Source organism: Xenopus tropicalis, chromosome 1, assembly GCF_000004195.4.
Source record: "Xenopus tropicalis strain Nigerian chromosome 1, UCB_Xtro_10.0, whole genome shotgun sequence".
Lineage (NCBI taxonomy): Eukaryota > Metazoa > Chordata > Amphibia > Anura > Pipidae > Xenopus > Xenopus tropicalis.
Genome location: NC_030677.2, coordinates 162,710,737 through 162,723,431, shown reverse-complemented (window position 1 = coordinate 162,723,431; position 12,695 = coordinate 162,710,737). Strand labels below are relative to the sequence as shown.

General features: G+C 36.6%; 1 protein-coding gene across 4 annotated transcripts in view; it reads right to left on the bottom strand.

The window, feature by feature from the left end:
• Nucleotides 1-1,629: 1,629 nt before the first annotated feature.
• Nucleotides 1,630-12,695, bottom strand: part of atp2a2 (ATPase, Ca++ transporting, cardiac muscle, slow twitch 2) — a 30,779-nt gene continuing 19,713 nt past the window's right edge. Inside the window, exons 12-21 of one of the 4 annotated variants that reach the window (XR_001923782.2) lie at nucleotides 12,478-12,600; nucleotides 12,077-12,295; nucleotides 11,305-11,640; nucleotides 10,697-10,917; nucleotides 10,118-10,320; nucleotides 7,865-7,950; nucleotides 7,241-7,374; nucleotides 6,508-6,625; nucleotides 4,794-6,421; nucleotides 1,630-2,475 (exon numbers count right to left, since the gene is read on the bottom strand). Coding sequence is in view for 2 of the 4 variants with exons in the window: in XM_031892688.1 (XP_031748548.1) it covers nucleotides 2,137-2,418; nucleotides 6,311-6,421; nucleotides 6,508-6,625; nucleotides 7,241-7,374; nucleotides 7,865-7,950; nucleotides 10,118-10,320; nucleotides 10,697-10,917; nucleotides 11,305-11,640; nucleotides 12,077-12,295; nucleotides 12,478-12,600 (1,833 nt within the window). In the remaining 2 variants the exon portion in view is untranslated. Of the gene's footprint in view, nucleotides 2,476-4,470; nucleotides 6,422-6,507; nucleotides 6,626-7,240; nucleotides 7,375-7,864; nucleotides 7,951-10,117; nucleotides 10,321-10,696; nucleotides 10,918-11,304; nucleotides 11,641-12,076; nucleotides 12,296-12,477; nucleotides 12,601-12,695 lie in introns of all 4 variants that reach the window. The other 3 variants (XM_031892688.1, XR_004220358.1, XM_031892684.1) reach the window with 3 other exon arrangements.

The window sequence follows — 12,695 nt, the reverse complement described above, 5'->3', positions numbered from 1 at the left end:
ACTAGCAAATATTTTCGAAGTGGACCGGTGTTATTAGTGAAGTACCACAGGGGTCAGTCCTTGGTCCTTTGCTTCTTAACTTTGGTATTAAAGGAAAAGTAACACTAAAAATTTTTAAGTAAAAAATCTATTCTACCCTGCCCCAATAACTGCCCTATCCTGCAAACCATTTAGTATTTTGAATGCTTTATTAGAAAATACCTGTTAAAACTTGGCTTCCAGTCATTTGACAAAGGCAATACCGCGATGCAGGGGAAGCATCCACTATGCGGCAATCGATTGATCGAGCCTAGCCTGACTCCTTCCTATACAGAAGGAAGGCTACGATCCTGGGGGCAGGGTAGAATAGATTTTTTTACTTAAAAATTTCCTTTAATGACCTTGAGGTGGGCATTGAAAGCTTCTATTTTTGCAGATACAAAATTGTGTAAAACTATAAGTTCCATGCAGGATGCTGCCACTTAGCAGACTGATTTGACAAAACTGGAAAACTGGGCAGCAAAATGGAAACTGAGGTTTGGTGTTGACAAGTGCAAAGTTATGCACTTTGGTAGAAATAATATAAACGCAAGTTATATACTGAATGGTAGTGTGTTGGGGGGATCCTTAGTTGAAAAGGATCTGGGGATTTTTGTAGATGACAAGTTGTCTAATTCCAGGCAGTGTCATTCTGTGGCTACTAAAGCAAATAAAGTGCTGTCTTGTATAAAAAAGGGCATTGACTCAATGGATGAAAACACAATTTTGCCTCTTTATGGGTCTCTGGTAAGGCCTCACTGTGCAACTAAACTGTCATGGAAGATTTTAACTATGAGGTTAGAGGTTGTTGTCTGTGGGGGAAAAAAGGCACTTGCAAGGGGATGATTACTCTGTGCAAGTACGTTAGAGGGGAATATAGGCAGTTTTATTTTTTTCCCCATAAAAATGATCAGCCCACCAGAGGCCTCCCCTTTAGAGGAACAGTGCTTCCATTTAAAGAAGTGCAGGTGGTTCTTCATGATGAAGACAGTGAGGTTGTGGAATGCCCCCCCCTAGTGATGTTGTAATGGCAGATAATGTTAATGCCTTTAAGAGGGGCCTGGATGAGTTCTTAAACAAGCATAGTATCCAAGGCTATTGTGATACTAAAGTCACTCTCCTGAATTATAAGCTCTGTGGGGCAGGAAACATCTTATATCTCTCTTAAAAACTGGCACTTTATCTTAAATGGAATTGTGTGTGTGTAACTTCTATTATATGGCTCTCCTTTCTATTCTTTGAAATGTTAGCCTCATATTTAAGTTGCTTTGTATAAATAAAATGATACGCATGCCAGTACTTAATCTTCATAGAATTTGAGATGAGAACTTGGTTTTAACTACAGTTAGAAAATATCCACACTGTGTGTTTATGTAAGTGAAACCAATTCATCTTGCAAATCAGGACAATTTCTATAAATAGGGCTGTATGTGGAGAGGAAACTAGCTCACAGTTATCCTTACTATGACACAACTGTCTTAACAACTTTGCACATAGCCAATCAACTAACATCAAGGTCAACCTCCAAAGGGGAACTTTTCCAAAGTTGGAAAGGTATCTGGAGGTTTTCACAGAAATAAGAGGGGGAAAAAAATCAAAGTTAAGGCAGAGTCCAGAGTAGAACAAACTTTTATTCACCTGAAACCATGACGTCTGTATGATGCTTGCGTCAGTGTTCAAATAAACAACTGATTTCTATTTACAATTGTCTATAGCACAAACATGCGTTTGCAGTTACTGACTTGGATTGAAATAAATGCATCACAATATCTGTATTGCACCAAATTCTATTAACCTCTTTAAAATTCATTTAATAAGTTACATTATTACAGTGCAAAAGTTACCTTTGCACAAAAAAATAAAATTAAAAAATGAACTATGAAATGGTTGAACTGGAGTTTACATTTTAAACATTTAACACCTGTAGTTTCTTTTTTTTTTCTTTTTTCTTCAATGAATGTATAAATAGAAGTGCATATTGTACATAGCTGTTTAGAAAGGAGATGAGAAAATACAGACATTTGGCTACTTACAACTGAAAGCATGCACTACAATGATATTGTACATGAACAAAGGACATTTTACATGGCGGAAAACATGGAAACTTGGCTGTGCTGCTTAGGTTTTCCTGTAGCCATTTGATGCTAGGGTGGACTTGGAACCAGACGGGATGCAGGGCCTCACCCCAAAAGCAGCAAAAAGGTTTAACGTGTTAAGATTAAACATGGCATCTTCTCTGCGCAGCAAACAATCCAGGGGTCTCTGTGGAAACTCATTGAACTGATCTTTCACTTTATTCTCCCTCCATATAGCACACTCTGTGAAGCTTATTACACATGCAGAGAGTTTTCTCTTTGTAACTGTTTGGGTAACTGTCTCTAAATACACACATGCACGCAACAAAGCAACCTTACATTTCTGCATAATTGGTTTAAGAAGGGGATTACTCCAGTTTTTCTGAAAAGAAAGAAGAAAAAGAAAAAGGAGTTACAGCAGCTGAAGGAGAAGCAGTAGCTGAAAGAGAGCACCATTTGACTTATTTGTATATAAACACTTTATAAACATGGGAACTCTGGCTATTAAGACAAGATTCTGGGCTTATTAATTAGCATTACATTTTTTGTATTATAGTCATTTTAGTAAATATCTGCACATTTGGGTGACAGGACTTAATGGGACTTTTGTGATTGCTTGGTGAATTGTAGTTGTAGAGAATTCAGTTGCGCTAGTGAAGTTAATAGCACACGGTGATTTCACAAGACAAACTATTCATTAGGGTTAAGAGTTATTTCTGGTTATCTGGTACAGGGCAAATGTTACTGATGTAGGAAACAAAAGGGAGGGCTGAAATGGAAAGCACTGCCTGGCTGTCTAAGATACCAGTAATATAAAGTAGATCACAGTGGGGTTTGGAACAGTAGCACAGTTATTTAGAGAGAGTGGTCCAACTGACCAATCACAAGACCCATCCTTAATCTGCCAAGGCAATACATACACATGTAAAGAAACGAGCATGGTCTACCCTACATCATTAGGTACAGGGACCTGTTATTCAAAATGCTCGGGACCAGAGGTTTTCTGGATAAGGGATCTTTCTATTATTTGGATCACCATACTTTAATTGTACTCAATAGGATTGTTTTGCCTCCAATAAGGAGTAATTATATCTTAGTTACCATCAAGTACAACTTACTGTTTTATTATTAGAGAAAAAAGAAATTTAAAAAAAATTGAATTATTTGCTTAAAATGGAGTCTATGGGAGATGGCCTTCCTGCGATTCTGAACGTTCTGGAAACAGGTTTCCATGGGATAATGGATCCCATACCTGTAACTGAAATCTAAATTAAGCTGTATTTTGACTAGTAAAACTTTAAATGTTAAGGTCTTAGGGCTATTGTGCCTTTATGTGAATGCCAGCAATGTAGCCAGCTGGGCTACACACCAAGCATGCAATTAAAGGGATGCATGGGAACCAAGAGAGTTCATACATTATACATATTGCATTGGTGGCATGATAAATTTAGATTAGGGAACTCCAGCCTCAGTTCCCTAGCTATTTGGACTTGCCCTTTCAGAAGTTAAAATAACTAGGGTGCCAACTGCACATTTTAACATTTACACACAATATATATTTTAAAAATATATATATTTGCAAATATAATAATGTAATATAAACAAATTTTATATTATTTAAAATAATTTCATACATAGCCATCTTGCCATGCATGAAGAATTTTTTATTTCATTTTTAATATTATGCTTTAAAACATTAAGTTGAGTCTCTGAACTCTAACATATGCCTAGTGGCCGTCTGGTGGTGAACTTCGCAGGTCGAAAATTCATATCTTCCCACTGGCGATTTACTTTACTGCCGTGGGAAGGTATTTCGGGAAGATTAGTTGTCTGTCAAGGTGTAGTCAATGATGTGCCCCCGCATTTGTCCCCAAGTCTCAATCTCTTCAGTATGGATGTTTGAATAACTGCCAACAGCCTATAAATCAAATTATAATTCTATCCTTAAGCATTTTTTACAGTTAAAAGCTTTAAGATATGTAAATTAACTGAGCAGCTTTGGACTGACATTTGAACACTAAGCACTGTGATTGTATATCCCAAGCCAGGCTTTGAAGAGTCTTGAAGGCCCTAACCTGATCTGGCTTTGGAGGAGATTCCATGCTGGAGTTCCATCTGACAGTAGGCGGATGCACATAGAACAAAAAGGTAGCACTCTAGTTAGGTGCGATTGTAAATTACAGCCAGTAAGACATTAACTTCACAGCTGTAGATCTCCACATACATTAATGCAACTTTATGAAGCCAGCTGTCCAACTTGAGGCCCCTTAAGGGTCAGATATGGCCCTTCAAAAACAATTTAAGAGGTGCTTAAGAAATTTGACTTAAAGTTTGATAACTTGGGGGGTTTCGGACTGTGACAGACTTTATAATGTACCTGGTTTGTTACTTTGGAATGTCAGATATAATATGTTGCAGCTTTTTTGAATATGGGTTATTAGTGAATATTCTTATGAAGGTCCCGAATTAGCTCGTCCAACATGTCCATATGACAGCTATCTTTTGTTGTATATGAAGACAATCACCTATACAGAATGACTTAGCTAAGGGTATCAAATGGAATGTAGTGTTATGACAAAGGCAGTGAAGACAAAGGAACCATAACTGTTTATTTTTAGCAACAATACAGATTGTAATTTCTTGCATCACTACATGAACTGGCTGAGACGGAGTGTTATAAGACAGACAATGGATACTCACTTTAGTTGGTGGAATTTGGAAGGCATTGGAGAGAAAACACCACAGTTAGGACGGTTAATGACAAACAGTGGAGGCTGAAGAAAATCAACTTGAAAACATGCTCTAACGATTACAGTGGAATGATGAATATTAGTGTCACTTAAAAATAAAAAATAGTTCTATACAATATGTCCATTTGGTCATGTGCTATTTACAGATTGTACATAAAAAAAGCACACAGTTTATAAGTCAAGTTCTGTCTCTAACCTTTGTTGTTAACAGAGGTCAGATCACTTACTTGCTATATAATAAGAATAGCAGATGAATGGTTATGTATGCACTAAAACACGTGAAACAATTCAGCCTTTAACTCTGCAGTGCAAGTTGCCATTCATACACATATTATGATTACAAAATGCTCTAAGGTAGAAAAACCCTTAAAAGAAAATAAGGAACTTAGGTGATAAAGCGGTTGTAAGACAAACGGCAAGTTGTTTTTTCCTCCGTCTGTTTAAAGGTTTTATTTTTAACTAGTTGTGACACAGAGACCCTAATATGGTCAACACTGGCAAAAAATTAAGGAAAAAAAAAAAAAAAAAACCTTAAAAAAAAACAAACAAAAAAAACCCCCAAAACAAAACACGTCTATTACAATAAAATACATGAGACATTTAAATAAATAACCTTAAAAGCTATGGGTTGGAAAGAAGATCTGAACCTGAAAGGAATTTTCTGCACAAGCAAGAATAGGCATACCTCTTACAGAGAATGGTGTAAACAGAGAAGCACAAACAGTGAAATGAGAATATGGGAAAACAAAATACTGACTGAGGTAGCAGTGCTCTGCTTAGTGCAGAAAAACTGGCTTATGGCTAAGACCGACCAATAAACAGACAGCATAGTGATTTGAAATAAAAAACAAAACAAAACAAAAAACCATGCAGAAAGACAGATCATGCGCTTGAGTTTTAGCAACGTAATCACATTCCCTAAATCTTCTGCCAATTTTCTGCAAATAGTGTCCATTGATTATTTCCTTTTTTTATTTGCTTCCATGTTATAAGGATGAACTGTATGAAACAAAACACTGTACATGCTCTTTTTTTCCCCCATCTACAAAAAATATTTGCATAAAATAGTGTTAGCTCTCTGTACATGTCAATGAACACTACGTGTATATAAAAAATGAAAAGCCTCTCATCCGGTCTAGGGTCAGGAGGCACGGGGAAGCAAAGGATGATCTACTATGGAAAACAGACTTGCCGTCACCAGCACTATGTTCATGTGAAATTCAGCAGAAATCGACAAATTGCTTTTAAACAATAAAAAAAAAAAATGAACAGGTTAATTTAAACATTTCCATTCCGTAAAACCGTCAGTCAAGACCAAAACATTTCAGTAATGTTAGTGTCGGTGCTGTAAAGCCAAATAATCAAGGGCATTGTAATGAGTACAAACGGCCAAGAGATCCCTTCTGTGCATGCTGAAAAAGAACATGGTTTGGCTGCAGGCTTTTCACACTCTTTACCAGGTTCCAGGTAGTTACGAGCAACATATTTAAGAGTCTCATCCAAAAGTATAACTGGTAGTGAAATTTTCAGCACCATCAGCCACTGTATCAAGTTGAGTGGAGTAATCTGGAAGATAAGCTGCAGAAGGAAAAATAAGCAATAGTTAGTAAATGCAAACATGGCAGGTTTAGTAAATGCTAAGTGGTTGATTGCACCTCACTTACCGGTAGTGGTTCTACATAAAGAATGAGGAAATGAAGAGACATGGATAAGCAGATTGAACCCAGAAGCCACACATTCTCCCACGGAGGCATTCTCAGCAATGACTGGTTTTCAGAAAGGCTTGATAAAAGAAAAAAAGTGAATAAAGGGATCACATCCAATAACCAGAACAAATCACTTATTTCTCATCTGTACTGAAGGTAACCCCTAATAGTCACATTGCTTCAAAGCTCTGCACAACTGAACACAACTATCACTTGTACACAGATGCCTGGGGGCAACAAAGGCTTAACAGGTACCCTGAGATTTCAGTTTTGATGCTTAACATAGGCAGCCGAAAACTGCATTTCAGAGTGTATATATACCTTGGAAATTTGCTTATCTAACATTCCACAAACTCTGGGTACCTTCAGAAGCTGAATAAAGACAAACACCTACCTAAAAGCAGACATACTGGATAAAATAAATTTAAAGGGTGCATCAGTAATACTGCAAATGCATTATGGTGGCTGACACTTAGAATGACTACATGTCACTGCATGACAAACAAAGTTCTTTAGTGCAGCGACATCATGCCAACTGTGTATTGAAACACTTAAGCAATAAAGCATATATTTATTCTTACTGTCTAACTTATTATAATATCATCCCTATGTATGTGTATACCTTGTAAAGCACTGTGTACATTGTGGTGCTCTATAAACAAATACATACATAAACATACAATACACATACCTGTTTAATGCATTACACATTTCTATGGTCACAAGAACTGAAAGAGCCATGGTCATTGGATAAGGGGACTCAAAAATTTCACACTCCACGCCGTCAAAATCTGGATTTTCTTCTCTGCATTGCAGGAAATGGCTCTAAAATACATTGCATATTTAAATAAGAGAATTAAATAGGCAGTATGAAATACAAAATGTAATTACATTTGATAAAATGCATAATATTGTGCACTAATATTCAGTAAAATGAATGAATGAGCTATTTTTGGTTTGGTGTTAAAATAATGAAAGGAAAGAGACAGATAAGAAAAGCTAAATTTACTTGGGGTGCCAGTGTTGGGACACATTCTACTAGTAAAGTAAACTTTTAATTTTCCTCTCTGCATTAAAGTTTGCTTGTCTAAAGCTAGATTTTCTCCCTTACAATAATGTTAGTTTATCTGTAACTGTACAACTAAGCATTTTCTCTATAAGGATTGCCAAAAGAGTGAATTTCTATGAGAAAACTCCAACAGTATGATAAATGAGAGGTTCCACAATAAGATTTACCGACTGTAAAACATAGCATCTTAACAGAGAAATAAATGTTTGTGGGGGGGGGGGGGGAATGAAAAAAAATCACTAGTACCAATTGATAGAAGGTAATTCTTGGCCCATCTTCAGCAGCAATAAACCACCATGCAGCTGCGCCAACTGTAGCAGCTCCAACATAGCCTAGGAGAAGGTAGAAGAATATAAAAAATTTTAAATTATGTCATAATACGCTTTTCTTAGTCCTACTATTTCTTGATTTGTTGCCTTCTTATAATGGCAATATTAAAACGTGAATCTAGAGATAATTCTGACCTGTCTTTAAACCCTGCTTTTTATGAATATGTTGCTGGCAAAGTTGCCATTGTCTCAGGCTGGCTGTAACCTTCCTTACCACTACTCTGAACCCTGTCACGCAATAATAAACAAAACAAATGAGCACAGAGCATGGCTAGCATACCAGGATCCAAGGTATGAGGTTACTGGGTTAATAGTACTTATGACTTTCAACACACATAACTACAGCACATGTACAGCATATGCTTTCTTATAGGCTGTGCAAACTGAGACAATAAAGCCTTGCAAGAATCTGTATTTATATTTATTCGGCACAATATAGAAAGAAGGTTTAAGTATAAAGGCCTTAAACACAACAATCTTTCTATCTGGTATAAATATGCTATGTAATAGAAGCAAAAAGACTGCAGAATATTGTCAAGGATCTTAAGAATTAAACTAAAAGATGAATACGTTTTGACAAGGTGATTATAGCATTAAACAGGGCTACTCAAACATTTCCATGTACGGAAACCTTATTCTACTTCGAGTTCTCTACAGCATGCTTGATGGGGTGGGTGGATCTAGTTGGTTAAGACAGAAGTTATGTCACAGGGAGATCATGGGCTTAAGCTGTTTTACATTAGTCCTTTAGCAATCATATATCAAGGCACAAGCACCCAAGCAAAACTTGCTGTAACATTATGACCCATTCAGTGTTAATGGTGCTATATTAGGGCAATTGCACACAGGATGTTTATAGTAAATCTGTGCTACTGCTCCTGTAATGTTTTACATTACTGCTGGTGGGAAAGAAAGTAAGGACACCCACAGTAACAGATTTACGATAGGTGACAAACTGTTCCTTGTGCTACTGTCCTTATGGTGGCCATACACTTTACAAAGGTACCCAATCAAAATTTTCCAACAAGCCCAATAGACAAGACAACCAATATCCAGGGCCTCTCCAAATATCTGTTGCCTTGTCTCCCACCATTCACTTACAGATTACGATAATATGATAATATCTGTGTGTGTGTGTATAACCACCTTTAGTCTCTTTAACACAAGAGATTTTGTACATATTTACATAAAGTTCAATACAAACAGGCCTCTAAACCTCTTCCACTCGTATAGAAGGATGATAGCAAGAAATGTTGTCATAAATTATAATAAGATGATCAGATAGAAATGTAATCTTGCCCTTTGTTGCTTTGAATGTAGTGTATATCTGAGATCAACCTAAAGCAAGATAGGCCTGCTGTTGGTGGCAATAACTGAATTACTGTTTTTCTAAAACTCAACTACTTTATATAATTGTTTATTATATAAAAGTAAGGACTTACATTCAACTACCACACCTCTTACTGGGACAACCCATATTGAGACTTAAACGCCCAGTTCAAAAACTAGTAAACCACATCACAACAGCGGCACGATTAGCACTTACTTCCAAAATGGAAGTCACAAACTATCCCCAGTATATCCGAGGTTATAACAAGAGTGTAAAACAATAAACAATTTGGAACCATGACTGCCTCTATAACAAATAATGTACAATCAAATGTCAATGTATGGTCACCATGGGAAGCCTATTTCGCATTGTACCCCCAGGAGAGCTCAGAAAATCCCATAAACACAAATAATCATATTGATGGAAGTTGAAAGCCATATAACAAAGATAGAGGTTGTAGAACTACAGAATATACAAGGTAATAATGTCTGGACTATATTACTCACTGTTCTATCGGTTCTAAATCTGTTATAACCATGTTAATACCATGTTTATCTCATTTATATATCATATATAGGAAAATCCCAACGAATTAACTGTCAAGATGTCTTGATGAGCAATGTTTAATATGTATTATGTGTATTGCATGATAACTCTCCAAATAAAAATTTGAGTTACAAAAAAAAGTAAGGACTTACTGTGGCAACAGTATACCTTCAAAAACTGGTAATTAAATTTTCCCATAAAATCCTAATTGATGTAAACATGCTGAATATAAAATATCAAGAGTGTTTTGGTTATATTTGTAGGTTTAATAGCTGCATCAGGAATTGCACTTACATCCAATGGCAAGATAGCGAAAGAAAAGCCAGCCACTGATAAGTGGCTCCTTTGGATTGCGGGGTGGCTTGTTCATTATGTCCAAGTCTGGGGGGTTAAAACCCAATGCGGTAGCAGGAAGGCCATCAGTGACCAAATTGACCCACAGAAGCTGAACAGGTATTAAAGCTTCAGGGAATCCAAGAGCGGCTGTTAGAAAAATGCTAAAATAAAAACAAAAACACAAATAAGTCCCATTTATTTAGAATGCTATGAATAGACTAAAGGTAACATGCACTCTCTTATACCTCGTCTACAACAGCAGATTTTGGAGTGATAAAATAGTAACCTTTTTGCAAAAAAACACAAGGTATTTAGGTGGAATCAGTGAATTCATTATGACTGCACTAAGAAAATGGATAACTGGACTGAACTGCACTACAACCAAATGAAAATATAATACAAATTCTTTGATTTCCAATCATTCACGATTAGCCTGATGAAAGAACCTTTAGAAACTACAAATACACACTCTCTGCTCACATAATATGCAAAACTCTTTAGTTCTGGTAAGATTTAAATAGATATATAATGACATACCAAACCACTTCTCCCACATTAGAGGAAATAAGGTATCGAATAAACTGCTTCATGTTGTTATAGATGGCACGTCCTTCCTCTACTGCAGCCACAATGGTTGAAAAGTTGTCATCGGCAAGCACCATCTCAGATGCAGTTTTAGCTACTGCAGTGCCAGATCCCATGGCTATTCCAATTTCTGCTTTCTTAAGCGCAGGTGCATCGTTTACACCATCACCAGTCTGTGAAAAATAAATACGGATGTAAAATAACTGTAGATTTCCTTCTCTGATCTATGAAACAATTTCACACTTGATTGGAACATGTGTTAAAATAGTTTTGTGCAGTTTAACTGTCAAAGTATTGCCTGTTATCTCACTGTCCTATGTTATTTTAAGATTGCCCATTTCTTGTGCTGTATATTGAGTTTTATAATGGAAACCTGGATGCAAAATGCTGTCCCCTGGATTTAACTGCCTGAATATCACATGCTATAATATTTTATATAGCAACACTATTATGTTTTTGAACTACAGTTGCTTTGATTTTTCAATACCCCCTGGTCTGGTAAGTGCATGAACAACTGTTTTGGTGAATTTAGCCCCCAAAATGTCTACATTCATCCTCACCATGGCGGTAATCTCATCAAAAGACTGCAGGAACTCTACAATTTTTGACTTATGTGAAGGTTCTACACGAGCAAAACAGCGTGCATTCAAACAAGCGTCCCTCTGTGCAGCAGGGGACAGTTCATCAAATTCACGTCCAGTGAAAGCTCTCTCAGAAACATCCTCATCTTCACGGAAGATACCAACGCGACGGCAAATTGCAACAGCAGTTCCCTTGTTATCGCCTGTAATCATGATAACTCTAATGCCAGCCTGTCTGCACATTTTTACAGAGGCAGCCACTTCTGTTCTTGGTGGGTCCAGCATTCCAACACAGCCAACAAATGTCAAATTAGTCTAAAATTAAAAACAGATTTGGTTGAATATAGACACTTGCCAGAGAAAAAATGAAAAACATATTAGACTACAGTAACATAAAAACAGCAAACATGCACGGGCTTCATTAATAAACTATGCTAACAGAAAATAATAAATAATTTAGAAAAAAAAAAAACTTTTCCCAACATAACTTAATGTCAGTGCCACTTTAAGTATATAATCCCCCCGTGATTTTTTTGCAATAATCTTATTCCAGTGCTTCAACCCCATAAGGTTCCAGATGCCATCACCAAATACAATTTTGCCATTCCATACATACAAAAATCATTAGCATTTAGCCAAGGTTTTACAGAGTTTTAGGAGGTAAAAAAAAAAAAAAAGATGCACAAATGCAGAAGCCAATTGGTCACAATGTAAATGTATTTTGTGTTTTTTTGAGTTTATGATGTTTTACCTCATAATTAATAAAATTGGTAGAATCCTCTAGGTTCATGTCTTCTTTTCTTGGTGGATTATCATGGGTTGCTAGGGCCAAACAGCGAAGTGTGTCCCTGCCAGTTCCCCACTCTCGAATGACGCTCATGATTTTCTGCTTAATTCCAGCTGTCAGTGGAACTTTTATACTTCCAACCCGGATGTGGGTACATCTGTCAATCAAACCTTCAGGGGCCCCCTATTGGTTGTTATAAGAAGATATTAAAACACATTAATAAAAACCCCAAAGACCAAACAGAAGAGCAGAAATGGCAGCCATTATAATAAAGTAATGACACACAAGCTTGCTTGATTGTATTCACCTAATATCCACATACACTGAATATGACCTCTTGTGTAGCAGCATAACATTCCGCTTACCTTTACAAACATTTTGCTCATGGATGTGCGACTTGGCTTATTTGGTGTACAGTATACAGACATGGACTTTCTGTCTCTTGAGAACTCCAAAGTAAATTCCTTCTTCATCAGTTGCTTTATGACCTACAAAAAGTCACCAGTATCATCAGTTGCAACAAACATCACAGCATCTTTTCATAATTAATATAATGCTATAAAATCTATTTATTCATCACAAG